The sequence below is a fragment of the Bos taurus genome, chromosome 29 (genome assembly GCF_002263795.3).
Source record: "Bos taurus isolate L1 Dominette 01449 registration number 42190680 breed Hereford chromosome 29, ARS-UCD2.0, whole genome shotgun sequence".
Lineage (NCBI taxonomy): Eukaryota > Metazoa > Chordata > Mammalia > Artiodactyla > Bovidae > Bos > Bos taurus.
The window spans coordinates 4,633,645-4,653,258 of NC_037356.1; the positions used below are offsets into that span (position 1 = coordinate 4,633,645).

General features: G+C 39.0%; 1 protein-coding gene across 1 annotated transcript; it reads right to left on the reverse strand.

Moving 5' to 3' along the window:
* Positions 1–16,204: 16,204 nt before the first annotated feature.
* Positions 16,205–18,028, reverse strand: LOC112444871 (zinc finger protein 264-like). Its single transcript, XM_024987483.2, is given in 3 exon segments — positions 16,205–16,590; positions 16,593–17,637; positions 17,639–18,028. Coding segments are annotated over 3 exon segments (1,737 nt in total). The 3' UTR covers positions 16,205–16,288.
* Between the last annotated feature and the right edge of the window lie 1,586 nt (positions 18,029–19,614).

The window sequence follows — 19,614 nt, forward strand, 5'->3', positions numbered from 1 at the left end:
AATAGATATAATGGTCATCTGAATTAAATTCACCCATTCCAGTCCATTTTAGTTCGCTGATTCCTAGAATGTCGATGTTCACTCTTGCCATCTCTTGTTTGACCACTTCTAATTTGCCTTGATTGATGGACTTGACATTCCAGGTTCCTCTGCAATATTGCTCTTTACAGCATCGGACCTTGCTTCTATCACCAGTCACATCCACAACTGGGTATTGTTTTTGCTTTGGCTTCATCCCTTCATTCTTTCTGGAGTTATTTCTCCACTGACCTTCAGTAGCATATTGGGCACCTACTGACCTGGGGAGTTCCTCTTTCAGTATCCTATCATTTTGCCTTTTCATACTGTTCATGGAGTTCTCAAGGCAAGAATACTGAAGTGGTTTGCCATTCCCTTCTCCAGTGGACCACATTCTGTCAGCTCTCTCCCCCATGACCCACCCATCTTGGGTGGCCCCATGGGCATGGCTTAGTTTCATTAAGTTAGACAAGGCTGTGGTCCTAGTATGAATAGATTGACTAGTTTTCTGTGATTATGATTTCAGTGTGTCTGCCCTCTGATGCCCTCTTGCAACACCTACCATCTTACTTGGGTTTCTCTTACCTTGGATATGGGGTATCTCTTCACGGCTGCTCCAGCAAAGTGCAGCCACTGCTCCTTACCTTGGACTAGGAGTATCTCCTCACCTCTGCCTCTCCTGACCTTGAATGTGGAATAGCTCCTTAGGCCCTCCTGTGCCCGTGCAGCCACCACTCCTTGGACATGGGGTAGCTCCTCCCTGCCGCTGCCCCTGGCCTCGGGCGTGGGGTAGCTCCTCTCAGCTGCTCCTGCACTGTCGTAGCCTGGCATTCTCGGCCGCCACCCCTGACCTCTGACGCTGGGTAGCTTCTCTCGGCTGCTGCCCCTGGCCTCGGATGTGGGGTAGCTCCTCTCTGCTTTTCCTATGCCGTCACAGCCTGGCACTCTCGGCCGCTGCCTCTGACCTCAGACATAGCACGGGCGGCTGCGACTGCGCACACAGCATGGCCGAGAGGAGCTACCCCACGTCCGAGGTCAGGGGCAGAAGCCGGGAATACCCTATGCCTGAGAGGCAGCGGCCAAGAGGAGTTACCGCACTCATTTCTGTATCCTTTAGGCAATTGCTGTGAACTCATCATAGTATATCTTAGCACAGAAGCAAATTCCTCTTTGTATAATATTTATAATGTATTATAATAGATATAAATTTGCTTGATTTTGATCTGCATGTTTGTGTTGTTAAAAACAAAAATAGCTCATATATGTTTGAATATTTACATCTTGAAATAAGAATTAAAATGCAAGAGTATTTCTACTTTTATCATTAAATTACTCTGAACAAAAAAATTCATGAAAAATAAAATCACACCTGGAAGTTCATGATTGCTTAATTTAGAAAAAATTAACCATCCCTACTCATAAGTTGTTTCCTGTGAAGCCACTCACATTCTGAAACTCTAGCCAGACATCAAATCACATTATGTTGAACTGCCATTTAGATTATTCCTGTACCAAATTACCTCACCTAATTATGAAGATACCGTTTCTGTATTATTTTACATAAATGATACTTAATGTGCTTTGTGTGGTGGGTCAAAGAAAATCTTGACAGGTTCCACTCTATAGATTAACAGATTTGAGAGCTCTTGATCTCATAGAGAAAATTATGAGTTATCATTCTCATTTTGTTTTAAATTACAATATTTTTGAACCATATGTACAGTGCTACCCTTTGTTCACACAGGGAGCCTTCCATGGAGGTTCATAATTATTTTTCTAAGAAAAATAAATAACTGTATTTGGGTTTAATGATGTGCTGCATTGTTTATAAGACAATTCATGAACTCAAAAGGACTCGTCTCATCATCCTATAGGTAAGTAGTAAGCTGTTTAACAAGACAAATTAATCAAATGATTTTAGGTTAAAGTCATGGGCAGTGTCCATACATGTGCAAACTCTATTGTGTAGGACCACTTTCTTCTCCTACATGTTAGAAATTGTGCTTTAATAAAGGTTTGTTTTTAATCCCCTAAGGTGCTAATCATATTAGATGCTGTTGAGGAATAAAGTATTAAAAGTGGTTTCCAACTGGAGGGAGCTTGAGGAGCTTTTAGTAACTTATGTCAGAACAATAGACTTAATAACCTATGAAAGCCTGCAGGGAATAGTATAGTGGGGGAGAAAAATATATTCTGTTATGTATACATGAAAGTAAATCAAATATATAAAAGAAACATAAACCTATTAGGGTATTTTTAAAACAAACAAACAAAAAAACACACATAGGTTTAGAGGTAAAAAAACAACGTTTGTTCTTAATATTTTCAAGAGACTTTTAACAGTGAGTTTTGAATACAGTCAAAGCTTAGATTTCCCACCAGTTACCACCCCTACTATCTTCTGTCATGATCATGAAAAGTGTCATTAAGAAATCTCCAGTGAAATTAAATCTCTAATGGGTGCTCTAAGTATTAAAAGAATTTTTACTTGACAAAGATGGTACTTCAGGTTTTTCCTTTGGTGAGTCATCTGCTGACCATCGAGTGAGACCAGACAAATGCCTCTCATCACAGTGCAAGAAAGCGTCCCAGAGTGGACAACACTGAAGCGATAGTGACACCTAGCAGCAAGCAGGTCAGTATGACGCATCTCACAAAAGACTCTTCCGAATGCATACAGATACAGTTAATTCAAGACTTCCAGCCTTTATTCAAAAGGTGACAAGTACAATAAATATTTATCAAATTCCCCCTTAAATAAATGTCATTTATAAAGTAACCAAAAGCAAATCATTTTTTTTTTTAATTTTTGCCTCCCAAACTACACCTCATTTTAAGCATTCAAATGAGAGTGTCACAAATGACTTTGATTTTAAGATGCATTTTTACAACAGCTGCTGCTGTATTATTGAATCTGTAAGCATTGCAGATTAGCTTTCACATGGTGGGTCTTAAAAAATAAAGGCTGCCTCTCTACGAGCATAGTTGACTAGCTGCTTCTAAAATGTTATTTATTTCACTCACATGGCTTTGGAAATGTTTGATACATAGTTCAGAGAAATAAGATGAAATAGGAAGCATCAACCTAAATTTAAGATAATTTTAACTGAAAAAAATCATTTCCTGACTACTAATTTACAGATATTTAAAGCTAACCCAAGAATTTTATTCCATAGCATTAATGTAGCAAGACTTTTTTTTTCCTTTTCTTTTCTTTTCTTTACATGAAAGTAGAGTTTGAGCCATATGAATAGCCTATGGACTGGACAGTTTACTTGGTTTTGATTTTGCTTACCTACAGACATTCCTTCTGATTAGTGCTAGAAGCTAATTCTAAGTTGCTTTAGTGAAGAAAAAGAAGTTTGGAGAGGATCCCTAAACTTGTGCCATTGTCCACTGATATCTCAATGTCAACAATTTGTGTTGTAGAAAAATCAGACCTTGACACTGAAGTGTATGCATTATATTAAAATATTTCTACTTATTCCTATTATTCCTGAACACTGAGAAAAAAAGAAAACAGCTTTTCTTGTGTGGCAGTGAACATTAAACTTCTGTCAACATTCCATAGAGATGGTAAAATAAATTTTATTCTGCAAAAATTCACTGAAGTATGATAGATGAAACTGCCAATACAAGGGAAAGAAAAAAAGGAAGGCATAAGCAAGCCAAACAATATAACTATGGCTTGCTCTTTTTAAAATATCACTTAAGAAGTCTGAGTTAAATTAAAAGAAAGGATCTCCCTTGCGGATGGCATAATACTATACATAAGAACTCTAAAAACTCCACACACACACACACACACACACACACAGAAACGATTAGAATAAATGAATTCAGCAAAGTTGCAGAATGCAAGATTAATATATAGAAATATGTTGCATTTTATGAACCAATTAAGAACCATAGAAAAAGAAATTAAGAAAGTAATACCATTTATAATTGTATCAAAAAATAAGGTAGAATACATGGGAATATTAACCAAGGAGATGAAAGACCTATGATCTGAAACTATAAGACATTGATGAAAGAAACCGATGATGCCACAATAAATGGAAGCACATAGAATGCTCATGGATTGAGAGAATTAATATTGCTAAAATGTCCAAACTAATCAGGGCAATATGCAAATTCAATGAAATCCTTATCAAAATACCCATGACATTTTTTATCTAACTAGAATATGTAATTCTAAAATGTGTATGGAGATGCAAAAGACTCTGAATAGACAAACTAGTCTTGAGAAAGAAGAACCAAACTTGAGATAACACACTCTCTAAATTCAGACTAAAATATGAAGTTGCAGTCATCAAAATGATTTGGCACTGGCACAAAAAAAAAGACTTACAGATCAATGAAACAGAATGTAGAGCCCAGAAATAAACCTATACACATATAGTCAATCTACAACAAAAGGGGCAGGACTATATGATGTGTGTGTGTTGGGGGGAGATGAAGACAGCCTCTTCAATAAATGATGCTGAGAAAACTGAATAGCTTCCTGCAAAAGAATGAAATTGGACCACTATCTTACATCATACAAAAAACCCTCAAAATTAAGACTTCAACATAACCATAAAACTCCTAGAGGAAAAGACAGGCAGAACATTCTTTGACATCCATCTTAGCAATATTGTTCTGGATTTGTTTCCTCAGGCAAGGGCAATTAAAACAAAAATAAGCAAATGGAACTATATCAAGCTAAAAAGCTTTTGTACAGTGAAGGAAACTATTAACAAAACAAAAAGCCACCCTACTGAATGGGAGAAGATATTTGCAAATGATATGGTCAATAAGGGGTTAATATCCAAGCTATAAAAAAAATGCCTATAACTCAATATAAAAAAAATCTGATTAAAATATGGCAGAGGACTTGAATAGACATTTTTCAGAAAAAGACATATAGATGGCCAACAAGTACAGGAAAAGGAGCTCAGCATCACTAATCATCAGGAGAAATGCAAATCAAAACCACAATGATATCACCTCATCCCTGTTAGAATGGCTAAGACAAAAAATAACAAATGTTGGCAAGCATTTGGAGACTAGGAAACTCTCATGTACTGTCGGTAGAAATTTAAATTACTGCAGCCACTATGGAAAACAGTGTGGAGGTTCCTTAAAAATGGAAAATACAACTGTCATATGATCCTGCAATTCTGGGTATTTATCTGAAGAAAACAAAAACACTAACTGAAAAATATATCTGTAAACCCATACTCATTATTGCAACATTATTCAAAATAGCTAAAGCATGGAAACAGCCTAAGTGTCCACTGATGAATGAATGAATGAAGAACATGTGATATACAGTGGAATATTATTCCAGCTTACGAAGAATGAAATTGTCATTTGTGACAACATGGACAGACATAGGGCATATTATGCTGAGTGAAACAAGTTGTACAAAGAAAGACAAATATTATATAAGTTCACTTACACATGGAATCTGAAAACAGTAGCCACCAATCCAGGTATGGAGAAGAAACTAGTGGCTGCCAAAGAGGAGGAGTATGAGAAGGTGGGCAAAATTAGGGAAAGGGGTTAAGTAAAAACCTCCACTTATAAATATCACAGGGATGTAATGTATGGCATAGGGAAAATAATAATATTTTATTGACTTTATATGGTCACAGATGGCAATTAGAAATATCATGGTGAACATTTTGTAATGTATGACAATATTGAATGACTATACCTGAAACTAATGTAATATAATGTAAGTCAATTATACTTTAATTTTAAATATATATATATATATATATATACTATACTAAAAAACAAGTCTATTCCTGTCTCCATTTTTTTTATAGAAATGTAACAAATCCAAATGAAGGTTTACACGGGGTGGGGTGGGGGGGCAGTTTTCTTTTTTATGAATTTGCTAAATGCTAAGAATTTCTTTGGAGAGGAAAAAGCTTATCTCAAGTCATCTTAGGAAAAAAGTAGGCGATGAGACCAGAGAGCGATTCCAGACTCCAAAAGCGGCTCTTGAAGATGTGTGCTCTCTGAAGAACAAGACGGTCTGTCTTTCCAGTGAGGCAAATTCTTTACCTTGATCTGTTAGTGAAGAATTTCAAAGCCAGTCTGCACAGATGAGAAATAGAATACCCTGGGAATAAACAAATAAACGAGCATTTGAAAGGAACTGGAGGGGGCCAAAGACAAGGGAAAGAAAACAAACCACCAAATGCATCATATATAAACCCTATGCCAAAAATAAAAAGCAGAGGAGGGGCTTCTTTGGTGGCTCCACAGTAAAGAATTTACCTGCCAATGTAGGAGATACATGTTAGACCCCTAATCTGGAAAGATCCCACAAGCTGCGAGCAACTAAGCCTGTGCATGGGGCACAGCTAGTGAACCTGCGCTCTGGAGCCCGGGATCCGCGCTGCTGAAGCCTGCCTTCCCTACAGCCTGTGCTCCACGGCAGAAGAAGCCCACACACTGCAACTGGAGAGCAGCCCCTACGTGCCACAACTAGAGAAAAGCCTGTGTAGCAACGAAGATCCAGCACCACCAAAACTAATAAATAAACAAAGATTATTTTTTAAAAAAAGCATCAGTTCAGTTCATTCACTCAATCGTGTCTGACTCTGCGATCCCATGGACTTCTGCACACCAGGCTTCCCTGGCCATCAGCAGCTCCTGGAGTTTACTCAAACTCATGTCTATCGAGTCGGTGATGCCATCCAACCATCTCATCCTCTGTCGTTCCCTTCTCCTCCCGCCTTCAATCTTTCCCAGCATCAGGGTCTTTTCCAGTGAGTCAGTTCTTCACATCAGGTGGCCAAAGTATTGGAGCTTCAGCTGCTGCATCAGTCCTTCCAATGAACACCCAGGACTGATTTCCTTCAGGATGGACTGGTTGGATCTCCTTGCAGTCCAAGGGACTCTCAAGAGTCTTCTCCACCACCACAGTTCAAAAGCAGGTGCTTAACATTGAGAAGGGGCAGAAATAAAATCTAGACTTAATGACAGTGATTATTTATTAACAACTGACCTCTTTGCTGCTAAGTCGCTTCAGTCGGGTCCAACTCTGTGCGACCCCATAGACAGCAGCCCACCAGGCTCCCCCATCCCTGGGATTCTCCAGGCAAGAACACTGGAGTGGGTTGCTATTTCCTTCTCCAGTGCATGAATGTGAAAAGTCAAAGTGAAGTCGCTCAGTCGTGTCCGACTCTAGAGACCCCATGGACTGCAGCCCACCAGGCTCCTCCATCCATGGGATTTTCCAGGCAAGAGTACTGGAGTGGGATGTCATTGCCTTCTCCAACTGACCTCTTTAACCCTTCCTTAATATGGGCTTGGATGGAGAAGGCAATGGCACCCCACTCCAGTACTCTTACCTGGGAAATCCCATGGATGGAAGAGCCTGCTGGGCTGCCTTCTATGGGGTCGCACAGAATCGGACACGACTGATGCGACTTAGCAGTAGCAGCAGCAGCAATATGGGCTTAGAACTCTTCCGAGAAATATACATTTACAAATTCATTTTCTTCTCATCACCAAACCCCAGTCACTGCTATTGAATCTATTTTACAAATAAGAAAGCTGAGATACAGAAAAGTCAAACAAGTTGCATATGTACATTCAGCCAATAGCTTGTGAATAGTCATTCCAAGCAGTACTATACTGTTAACCACTAGACTAGAGCACATCTCAAATACAGGAGTTAATTTTTGTGTGCCAGGCACTGATCTAAGCAAGTATACCTGTCCACCTTGTAACATCCCTGTGAATGAGGCATTTATCTCTATCTTACTGATGAGAAACTTGGAAAAGAAAGGCTTAGAAAAGAAAGCCCCAAACTCTGATGGTTTAACACAGTTTTAGTGGATTATTCTGTTCATACTGCATTCTTAAAGAAAAAGAATGCCTTTTCATGATTCTTTGTTTCTGATAACTGATTAACTATAATTAAATAATTGATTACCTTCTATGTGTTTCCTGCTGCCACCAAGTAGCAATTTATCATTAAATAGAGATCCTGTGACTAATGGAAAGACTGCAGATTTTAGAGTCTGATCTCAGCTCGCTCATGCCCTGACTGTGTACTCCTGGATGCGTTTGCTAACCTTGTCAAAAATCAGTTTCCTTAAGAAAATTGAAAGGATTGATATTTTTCTCCTATTATTGCAGTAAACGATTCAAGGTCAATTATAAAATATTCTTATCCTATAGAAAATGCTTGGCCAATGGAAGCTAGTTTGAATTTTTAATCATTTTATTTATCTGTGCTTTTGTTCTAAGGTTGGCCATAATTTATGGGACAGCCTCAAAGAAATTATAAAAGCTTCCAGGAAGAGTGTGAAAACCCAAGACAGACTGGCTGGCTTGTTTCACAAACAGATGTTCATCTAGTAGAAATGTTACCGATTAATAGCTATTTTAAAAGGCGAGGACTACACATAGATGTAAATATAGAGAATGGCAGTAAGCAGCATTGCATAAATAACAATAGAAATGGAACTATTGTCACAGCAGAAGAAAAGGTTTTAAGTATTTCCATGGTTTCAAAATACCACTCAGGGTATCAGGATCTCACTGCCATTGAAGTGTCCATTGACCGGAATTGCCTCCTCTAAAAATTTCATGAGAACTGCTGTTGAATGTGCTATTTGGCAATTTTTCTTTTTCCCTCTATCCATACCTAAATCATCTCTTCTAAAAAATCACATCTCTCACTATTAGGTATCAGTGACTAAGATGGGATTAGAATACAGTGGGAGTCCACTTGATAGGAGGAATCGCATTACAGAAAACCTTCTAATGGCAAGAAGTCTATTTAAGCTGTGTCTCTCAAGGGAGGGGATGCAAGGCCCATTGCCTAACAAAATTAAACTGAAATTGAGCAAAGGGCTGTAAGTTGTTCTTCAGGGGATCATTTAATAAAAGCAATGGTAACCATAAGTATTGGCTTCTACAGGACAGTCTTACTTTCCTGTCATTTTATTTTCAATTAAACCATTCTCTTAAAGCATAACCAAAGTGAATTCATTTCTACAAATTTTAAGACTTTTAAAAAACAAATTAGTTTATAATTTTTTAATTATCTGATCATATACTCTGATTTTAGGATTATAATATTGTCAATACATACGGAAAACTAGCACCATGATAGTGTAATGGGGAAGTACAAATCTGACTCTAAAATTGGGTCTGTTTCTTTTGCTGTGGCCTTTGTATTCCACTGATTTTGCTGTAAGTTAATCACTAAAAGGATGTTGCCTATAGTTTGAAATATACAGGATAGCCCATTCCCAAAGATCTGATGATCAAAGGCATAAAACTTATCCATTACAATAGAAATAAAAAGTTGCAGAACAGAGGAAAACATTTGTCTTGTTGGAAGTTTATAGAAATACTATGACCAGACCTATGTAGATAGTTTTAAGAATAAAGGATTCTGGTACCAAGAAGTTTGCAACCAACAACTGCACCCTTATCCCTTTTTGCATAAAAGGAGCTTGAATTCTAACTTTGGTAAGATGATTCTTTGAGGCACTGGTCTACCAACTTCTCAGTCTGCTGGATTTCTGAATAAATATCTATTGCCCCAACAACTTGTCTCAAGAATTACTGGCCTGTCATGCAGCCAGCAGTATAAGTTTGGATAGTAACAATTAGGCATTTTCAGAAGAAGGCAATGACACCCCACTCCAGTACTTTTGCCTGGAAAATCCCATGGACAGAGGAGCCTGGTAGGCTGCAGTCTATGGGGTCCCTAGAGTCAGACACGACTGAGCGACTTCACTTTTCACTTTCATGCATTGGAGAAGGAAATGGCAACCCACTCCAGTGTTCTTGCCTGGAGAATCCCAGGGACGGGGGAGCCTGGTGGGCTGCTGTCTATGCGGTCGCACAGAGTCGGACACGACTGAAGCAACTTAACAGCAACAGGCATTTTCATATACAGTTATTTGATTCTCTCCTGATCAGAAAACAGAAAGAAAATTATGTTTATAATTCCGTCCCTTCAGAGGAGTCCAGTGAGAAAGAGTTTAAAATATTTTTTGTTTCTGCTACTTGGAAACTGACATTCTCTTATTTTTTTTTTGAATTATATGTTTTTGAGAAAGTTACTTATAATTACTAGTAAACTGATTCAGAGAATGAACTTCGCGTCTTAAATGTACAAACTTAAATTAAGCTATTATACAGAGAAGTTTTTCTATTTCTATTCAGTATAGATATTTTATTTAAAGTATTAAATTAAAAGCCTTGAATGCTATGTAATGCCAGAACTAGCCTGAACCCAGAACTTTCTTTACATGTACAGGTTGAGGAAACTTTTTAAAAAATTAATTAATTTATTTTAATTGGAGGCTAATTACTTTACAATATCATAGTGGTTTTTGCCATGCACTGATATGAATCAGCCATAGGTGTACATGTGTCCCCATCCTGAACCCCCTGCCCACCTCCCTCCCCATCCTTCAGGGTCATCCCAGTGCATTGGCCCTGAGCACCCTGTCCAGGTTGAGGAAACTTTTAACAAGAACTCATCTCCATTCTTTCTCCTTAGTTTCAAAGCCCAACATAATTTGACTTTTTTGCAGTTTGATTAAAGAAAATTCAATAACAGATTGAATATATAAGATATTTTATTGCAGTAATCATGCTTAACATGAGAGCTACCTTTATAACAAAATTTTAGCTGTACAATACAGTACTGCTAACTGTAGGCATTCTGTTTTAGAAATTATTCATCTTACGTTACTGAAACATTATATTCACAGAACAACTTCCCATTTCTCTTTCTCCAGCCCTCGGCAAGCACCATTCTACATTATGACTTTGACTACTTCAGATATCTCATGTAAATGAAACCATACAGTATTTGTTCTTCTGTGACCCACTTATTTTACTTAGTAAAATATTCTCAAGGTTCATTCATGTTGTCGCAGATGGTAGAGCTTGCTTATTTTTGAAGGCTAATATAAAATATTAAAAACATCCCTATATTCCACAAGCAATGGGTAACCTCAAATGGAATAAATATAAATGCTCTAAATATTAATAATTAGGATTCTTAATTATATGCTGGTCATTTTGAAGATGTGCCCCAAAACAGAAAGACAATGGTGACATGAGACCCACATCCTGCCCAATGAGCTCAGTACGTTAATGACCCCTAGTACATGTTCTCTTCATACATAAAAAAGCAATAACTTACAGAAAGGTGACTACCGGGGTCCAGCCCCGGTTGGATCCAGGGATTCCCTCAGGAGGACGGCGTGGCGATTAGAATAGAGAGATTTATTAGAGGCTCATTATAACTGGTATACGCAAGAAATCAATAAAGCCCCAGCACGGGACTTGCACTGACCACGTAGGTCGCAGGCGGTCTCTCGAATCGCGGAAGGTGCCCCACCTTAGGCACCTTCTCGAGTGGGTCTTAGAAGCCCAGGCAAGTAAGTGGTCCCAGAGGACCCCCATGCTCCAATTATTTTGGCTCAAAGGAAGAGTAGAGACAACAGGAGAGAAAGGAAAGCAAGAAAGAACGACACGGGGAGACCGAACTTCGGTGAGCAAGGCCTGCACTTTATTTTCCAAAGTAGTTTTTATACATTAAGTTGTGATAGAGGATAATGGGGGAAGGGGTAGAGTCATGCAAGGTCAGCAGTCCTTGATCCTTATCGAAGCCAGGCTTTCTTCCTGCAAACATCATATGCAAAGTTTTAGGTGATTTACATCATCTTCTGGCCAGGAAGCCTAACATTTTATGACCCTTTTCCTCAGAAAACTTATTTTTCTCTAAAGATGATTATTCTAAAGTCAGGAGTCACCCTCCAAAAGCATTAGATAAAGTCGCATACCTATAGGGCAAAAAGTGGTGGGCTATAACAAGAAAAGAATTAACTCAAGAGTCTAATGTTACAAACGTTAAAGCTACTACTTACATTTCTATACATCAACTATATTAATTAATACACTCCCAGGGACACAGTTGGGAAGGGATATGGAAACTTGGCAGCAAGCATTAGCTCAACAAAGAAATCCTTTACTAGTTCTATTTTAACAATTTTAACTCTCTGAGAAGCTCTGCATTGTTAGAATATCTTAAGCTTCCTGTGCCTCTCCTGGTTGGGAGGCTGTGAATCTGAACAAACCTGTCAGGCAAGCTAGAAAGTCATCAGAGGGGTTTGAATTGAAACACTCCTATTATGCCCAGGAGAATTATTAACTAGAGTTTTAAGTTGATTTTCTTACAGAGAAAGGTGGTCGGGGATAGCCCCCCGTTAATGTCAGAGGAGTTGGTGAAAGTCATGAAATAGTAAAACAGACAGATTTTGGTTTTGGGGTAGACGCTCAGGTAGGCCCAGAGGGGCACCCCTCGAGTTCTGGCTCGCCGTGCCCACCAGAACTCTCCCACATGGCCTGGTCGTGGGTGGGGACTTCCATGCTGGCTCCCGGCAGGTGACATTTCAGAGAGAAAAACCTTGGGCTTCCCTGGTGGCTCCAATGGTAAAAAATCTGCCTACAATGCAGAAGACCCGGGTTCAGTCCCTGGGTCAGGAAGATCCCCTAGAGAAGGGGATGGCAATTTGCTTCAGCATTTTTGCCTAGAAAATTCCATGGACAGAGAAGCCTGGCTGGCTGCAGTCCATGGGGTCACAAAAAATCGAACACAACTGAGCAATTAAAACTTCATTTCATCTTGGAGTCTATAGAATATCCATCACTTCTAATTATACAGTGAAAAATGTGAGATGATTTTTTTTACATTTTTTCCCACAGAAAAGTATAATTATCTAGTCATTCTTAGTGGATCTCATTTTGATTGACAAGTGGAATACTTAATGGGCAGACAGCATTTACATCAATAACATTATGTTTTGGTTGTTGATCAGTCACTCAGTCATGTCTAACTCTTTGCAACCCCATGGACTGAAGCATGCCAGACTTTCCTGTCCATCACTATCTCCAAGACTTTGCTCAAACTCATGTCCGTTGAGTCAGTGATGCCATCCAACCATCTCATCCTCTGTCATCCCCTTCTCCTTCTGCCTTCACTCTTTCCCAGTATCAGGGTCTTTTCCACTGAGTTGGCTTTTAGCATCAGGTGGCAAAAGAATTGGAGCTTCAGCTTCAGCATCAGTCCTTCCAATGACTATTCAGGGTTGATTTCCTTTAGAGTTGACTGGTTTGATCTCCTTGCTGTCCAAGGGACTCACAAGAGTCTTCTCTTGCACCACAATTCAAAAGCATCAATTCTTTGGCACTCAGTCTTCTTTATGGTCCAACTATCACAATTTGTACATGACTACTGGAAAAACCATAGCTTTGACTATACGAACTTTTATCAGCAAAGTGCTATCTCTGCTTTTTAGTATGCTGTCTAGGTTTTGGTAGACAAGTCTTATTGAGATAAAGGAGATTCCTCTCTTTCACAACCAAAGAACATATCCTCCAGCACTCTGGTAAGCTAAAATCATACACAAGCAATTGAAAATTGCTTGATCTGTGATATTTATTTATGCAATTTTTCTCCTAAATGAATTAAAGTGACTATGGGACAAATCAAAAGACTGAGATAAATCCTTGATCCTTAAGATCATCTAATATGAAGCTATCCCTTTGGGTTGTAACAAATCAAATAACCTCAGACAGGGGCTCTGGAAATGCCCTCTGCCTTCACTTACAAAACTATTTTAATGCTTGTTCTGCTGTTCCATAATCTATGGCATGAACCGTTTGTAAAGCATTTCAGTTAAAAGGAAGCAGCCAGGAGATTTCTCATACCATCCTTTCTTTGTTTTGAGGGAAAGGTGAGTTGCAAGCTAGAAGGAAGGAGATATTGACTCAGCAATCTAGAGAGTCAGGAATATTGAATTCATGAGACAAAAAGCAGAAAATAGGTATACTGAATTACAGACTAAAGGTGGGAGGTGGCAGGAGAAGAGCTAGAGAGTGGGAAGAAATGTTTTGTCTCCAATTTCTCCACTGAGTAATGTATCTAATGACTTTTTAAGGTCTTTGAAGACTAAAACTATTACCACATCACACATTACAGAGCACAGACTACATAGTTGGGGGAAAAAAATGTTATCTTTGCCTTGTTCCGTCCTCTACTGTTGTAGAGATTGTCAAGATTTTAGATGAAAACTTTAAGGACAATTCCTCTGAGTTAATATTCTTAATTTCCAAATAGCCTCTTTTAGTTTTGAACAGTATGTGTATCTTCTTGCTTCAGAGAACTATGTCTTCTGCCTGACTCTCAACTGCCACCATATTCCATTCATTCTCTCTCCTGGCTAATTATTTTTATTTTTACTTTCTCAGTGTAATGTTACTTCCTCAAGAATCATTTCCCTATTGACATACCTCAGTATCTAAATAAACTTAACCCCTCTGTCACAGGTCTCACAGCAAACTCTGTTTTATCCTATTTATACTTTCTTCATCTGTCCATATGTGCTGGACATTTATTATAATCGCAATTAATGTATGCTTATAATTTCTTTTTTTTTTTTTAATTTCTGAAAGCCACAGAAATAGTTGGACCTTGTATACATGTAAACAAAGGTTTAAATTATGTACCAATGAGATGCTAAATCAGCTATGTATATTCAAATGGAAGTTGGCCTGGCTGCATATACTAAAGGCACTCAGTACTCTGCAATAGTTATTGGAATCCATATCTTAAGAAGAATAAATGGAGAAGAGGGTGGTGGCACTATTTATTTCATATCTAATTTCACATCATGGTAGCTAACATTATTTGGGTGAAACTATCTGGTACATATTATAATGATGAGTGATGAGCTGAGTTGTACAAACTCTCTGACTACCCTTCATGATGAAAAAAGGCAATAGACCCCAAGAAGGACTTCATTAAGTGTGTTTCTGGTCCAATAATCAATTTCAGGACATACTGCTTCATCACCATCATCGAAGAGAAACTCTGACTGACCTCACAGATTCTAATCATGCTGAGTCACTTTCAGTCATATCTGACTCTTTGTTTTTTTTTTTTTTTCCTTGTTAATTTTCTGTTTAGTTGATCTATCCATAGGTGTGAGTGGGGTATTAAAGTCTCCCACTATTATTGTGTTATTGTTAATTTCTCCTTTCATACTTGTTAGCATTTGTCTTACATACTGCGGTGCTCCCATGTTGGGTGGATATATATTTATAATTGTTATATCTTCTTCTTGGATTGATCCTTTGATCATTATGTAGTGACCTTCTTTGTCTCTTTTCACAGCCTTTGTTTTAAAGTCTAATTTATCTGATACGAGTATTGTGACTCCTGCTTTCTTTTGGTCCCTATTTGCATGGAAAATCTTTTTCCAGCCCTTCACTTTCAGTCTATATGTGTCCCCTGTTTTGAGGTGGGTCTCTTGTAGACAACATATGTAGGGGTCTTGTTTTTGTATCCATTCAGCCAGTCTTTGTCTTTTGGTTGGGGCATTCAACCCATTTACGTTTAAGGTAATTACTGATAAGTATGATCCCGTTGCCATTTACTTTATTGTTTTGGGTTCGAGTTTATACACCATTTTTGTGTTTCCTGTCTAGAGAATATCCTTTAGTATTTGTTGGAGAGCTGGTTTGGTGGTGCAGAATTCTCTCAGCTTTTGCTTGTCTGAAAAGCTTTTGATTTCTCCTTCATACTTGAATGAGATCCTTGCTGGGTACAATAATCTGGGCTACAGGTTATTTTCTTTCATCATTTTAAGTATGTCTTGCCATTCCCTCCTGGCTTGAAGAGTTTCTATTGAAAGATCAGCTGTTATCCTTATGGGAATTCCCTTGTGTGTTATTTGTTGTTTTTCCCTTGCTGCTTTTAATATTTGTTCTTTGTGTTTTATCTTTGTTAATTTGATTAATATGTGTCTTGGGGTGTTTCTCCTTGGGTTTATCCTGTTTGGGACTCTCTGGGTTTCTTGTACTTGGGTGATTATTTCCTTCCCCATTTTAGGGAAGTTTTCCACTATTATCTCCTCAAGTATTTTCTCATGGTCTTTCTTTTTGTCTTCTTCTTCTGGAACCCCTATGATTCGAATGTTTTTTTTTGGGGGGGGGGGGTTTTGCATTTCATTTGCTTATCTAAATTTCCATCTTCTTTTTATACAAATTCCTGAGATAACACTACAGTGTAAACTAAGGAGAAAAACACAGCTAAAGGTTTCCTTAGTGCACAATAAACACTGGTGTCTCCCTTACAGATGAATTCTCAGATGCAGAATAAGGCTCCACGCTGGGTCAATTTCTAAAACAGGTCTTTACACAACTACAGATGATCTGACAGGTTTTCTCAAAGCGAAGATACTTGAGGGGTTTCTCTTTGGTATGTACGATCAGATGTCATGGTAGATACTTTCTCTTGCAAAAGATTTTCCTCTGTGTTTACATTCAAAAAGTCTTTCCCCAATAGGAGTTCTCGGAGGGTGAGAGATGTTTGCCCACTTGTGAAGGGTCTTCCCACATTTGTCACACTAACAGAGTTTCTCCCAATATGGATCCTTTGATGCTGAGTGAGAGAGGAGCTGCGACTGAAGGCCTTTCCACACTCACTGCACTTATAGGGCTTCTCTCCAGTGTGGATGATGGCATGTCAATGAGGTTTGTGCTCCAGCAGAAGGACTTCCCGCACTCCATGCATTCATAGGGCTTCTCTCCACTGTGAATCCTCTGGTGTCTGGTAAGGCCAGACCTGCGGTTGAAGGCCTTCCCACACTCCGTGCACTCATAAGGCTTCTCTCCGGTGTGGATGCTGAAGTGCCGAATGAGGTCTTTCCTAGTGCTAAAGGCTTTCCCACATTCTTTGCACTCAAAAAGTTTCTCGCCAGTGTGTGCCCTTTTATGCAAGATGAAAGTAGAGCAGTGGGTGAAGGCCCTTCCACACTCAGTGCACACAAAAGGCTTCTCCCCAGTGTGGATCCGCTGGTGCCTCTTGAGGTATGACCTGTGGTTGAAGGCCTTCCCGCACTCGAGGCACTCGAAGGGCTTCTCCCCGGTGTGGATGACGTAGTGGTGAATGAGGGCTGCGCTCTCACAGAAGGCTTTCCCACATTCGCTGCACTCGTAGGGCTTCTCCCCGGTGTGGGTCTGCTGGTGCCACATGAGGTAGGACTTGTGTTTGAAGACCTTGCCACACTCAAAGCACTCATACGGATTCTCGCCACTGTGGATGATGTGATGGCGAAGGAATCCGGGCCTGTGTCGGAAGACCTGCCCACATTCTTTGCACACAAAGGATTTTTCCCCATTGTGTCTCCTCTTATGTAAGACAAAATTGGAGCGGTGAGTAAAGGCCTTTCCACACTCACTGCACTTGTAGGGCTTCTCCCCACTGTGAATCCGCTGGTGCTGTGTCAGGTAGGACTTGCGGTTGAAGGCCTTGCCACACTCCATGCACTCGTAGGGCCTCTCCCCGGTGTGGATCATATGGTGCTGCAGAAGGTGTGTGCTCTTAATGAAGGTTTTCCCACACTCAGTGCATTCATAGGGCTTCACTCCAGAGTGAATCTTTTCATGTCCAGCAAGAAGGTGTTTCTTGTTAAAAACTTTCCCACACTCATTGCATTTGAAGAGACTTTCCTCTTCGTGAATCAGGGGATCTTTACCTGATCCACAGGTGTCACGGTCATGGACAGCACCCCCCTAGAGGGACTGGTTCCTCTTCGACCCTTGAACACACACCACCAGCTGTCCTTAAGCTGCCATGTTCAGGACTTATTTTTTCATGAAGCTTCTCCCTCTGGGGGTTGATCCCTGGTACAAAGTGGTCTTCCTGCATTTCCAGCGGCCCATCCTGATCCTTGGTTTGTCCCAACTGGGAGTCTCCTGGGCCTCCCTGCATCAGTTCCTGGAGAGAGGCTCCTTTAGACAGCATTGGTTCACAACTGGTAGGTTCTGTGGTCTTGGGTTTTCCTTCGTCAACCGGGCTCTGGTGAGGTTTATGGGTTGCCAACACTCCGTGCACTAATTTCTTGCTTAGTGTCACCTCCCAATCATTGGATATTCCTAGAGACAGTGTTTTAGAATACTCCATGTTACTCCCCCACATCTAGAGCAGTGCTTACTGTATAAGAAGGGTCAATAAATATCTGTTGAGTGTTTATGGATGTTGAATTTTTTATATATAGAAAAGATAATTCTAAGATCATCAATGCTATTTTAATTTAACATCAGTGTACTATCCAGTGTTTGATAATTAAAGGATCTATGATAAATAATCAAGGCCACAATTAGAATCATAATTTATTTCAAGTGAAGTACTCAGAGATTAGACATACATTTTCAGAACATTTATAACCAGGAGAAGTGGCGCTCTCTCTCTTTCTGTCTCCTATACACATTACACATAGATGTACAGAAAAGTATTAAGTATGTATTTGGGGGTAGATAATTAGTGCAGCCTTTAGTAATGTGCAAATGTGTAATTACAGACAGGAAAGCTTCATCTATAAGGTGACTAATAATGGATGAGCAATATATTGTAATTTTGAGGAGTTACTTATTAGAAACCCATTTAAAAAACCCATTAAGTGGGTAAACCCGTTTAGTGAACATTCCCATTTTGTTTCACTGTGGCTCACATTTATATTCATGATTTATACCACATTTTGTTCCCCTATTCTACTATTTTCATTTTATCCTAAAAAAAAAAGGAAAAAAGAAAGTACAGGACTTAATGCAGTGTGAGAAAGAAAGAAGCATCTTTAAATCTATTTAGCGTCTTTAAATTCTGCTTTATCTATTTCAGCATTTTTCTCACTCTTAATTAGGGATGATTATAAAACATCCTGACCTTAGGCAATGAGGCTAACTCTGATATTGGTAAATGGCTTTTTCTTCTACTCTGAAGATAACTCCTAAACCCAAAATTGCTAAACCTAGGGAGAAAATTGGCAGACAAACTCAATAAGCACTTGCTTTGTGGACAATCCACAGAATGACTTCTCAAGGTTAAATTACCTTTATAAAGAACCTAGGCATTCTAATTCTGAAACTCGTAAGATTATCTGACACCAGTGCTACCAGTGTAAAAATCACTGTAATAAATTCCTAGACAATTGACGTTCTGGGATGCAGTTCAGTCCACTCAGAAATTGATCTGCTTTAATTTTGTGGGCTTCTATCTTTTGGATTTGAGCTCAGGCTTTAAATACTCATCCATTTCTAACAAACTTTGCTGTTTCCCCTTCATTGCTAGCTGGTATTTTGTCCCTGACTCCTATTGACAACTCTAATAATATATAAATTTTCTTCCTGTTTTCAGAGTGAGACGGCATAGGAAAAAAATTAGAAAGGTTTCAAAAATAAACTGATTGTTATTGGTAACTCAAGAAATGTGACGGAGCATTTTTGGTAATATGAAGTATCCTAAAGTTGACAATAACTTAGCCTTGTTAACAATAACAGTGGCTAGTATGCTTTAAAACTAATACAATTATGTAAAGTTTAAAAATAAAATAAAATTGAAAAAAAATGTTGATTCAGGATACTGTTTTAAATATTTAGAGGTAAGAATTGGAAACACGTGAACAGTGGGCCAGAGCCATACATTGCTAAAAGCAATGCTAATTATTAAACACTCCCTAGGGTAGCAATTATTATCAGAAGATCAATTTTACT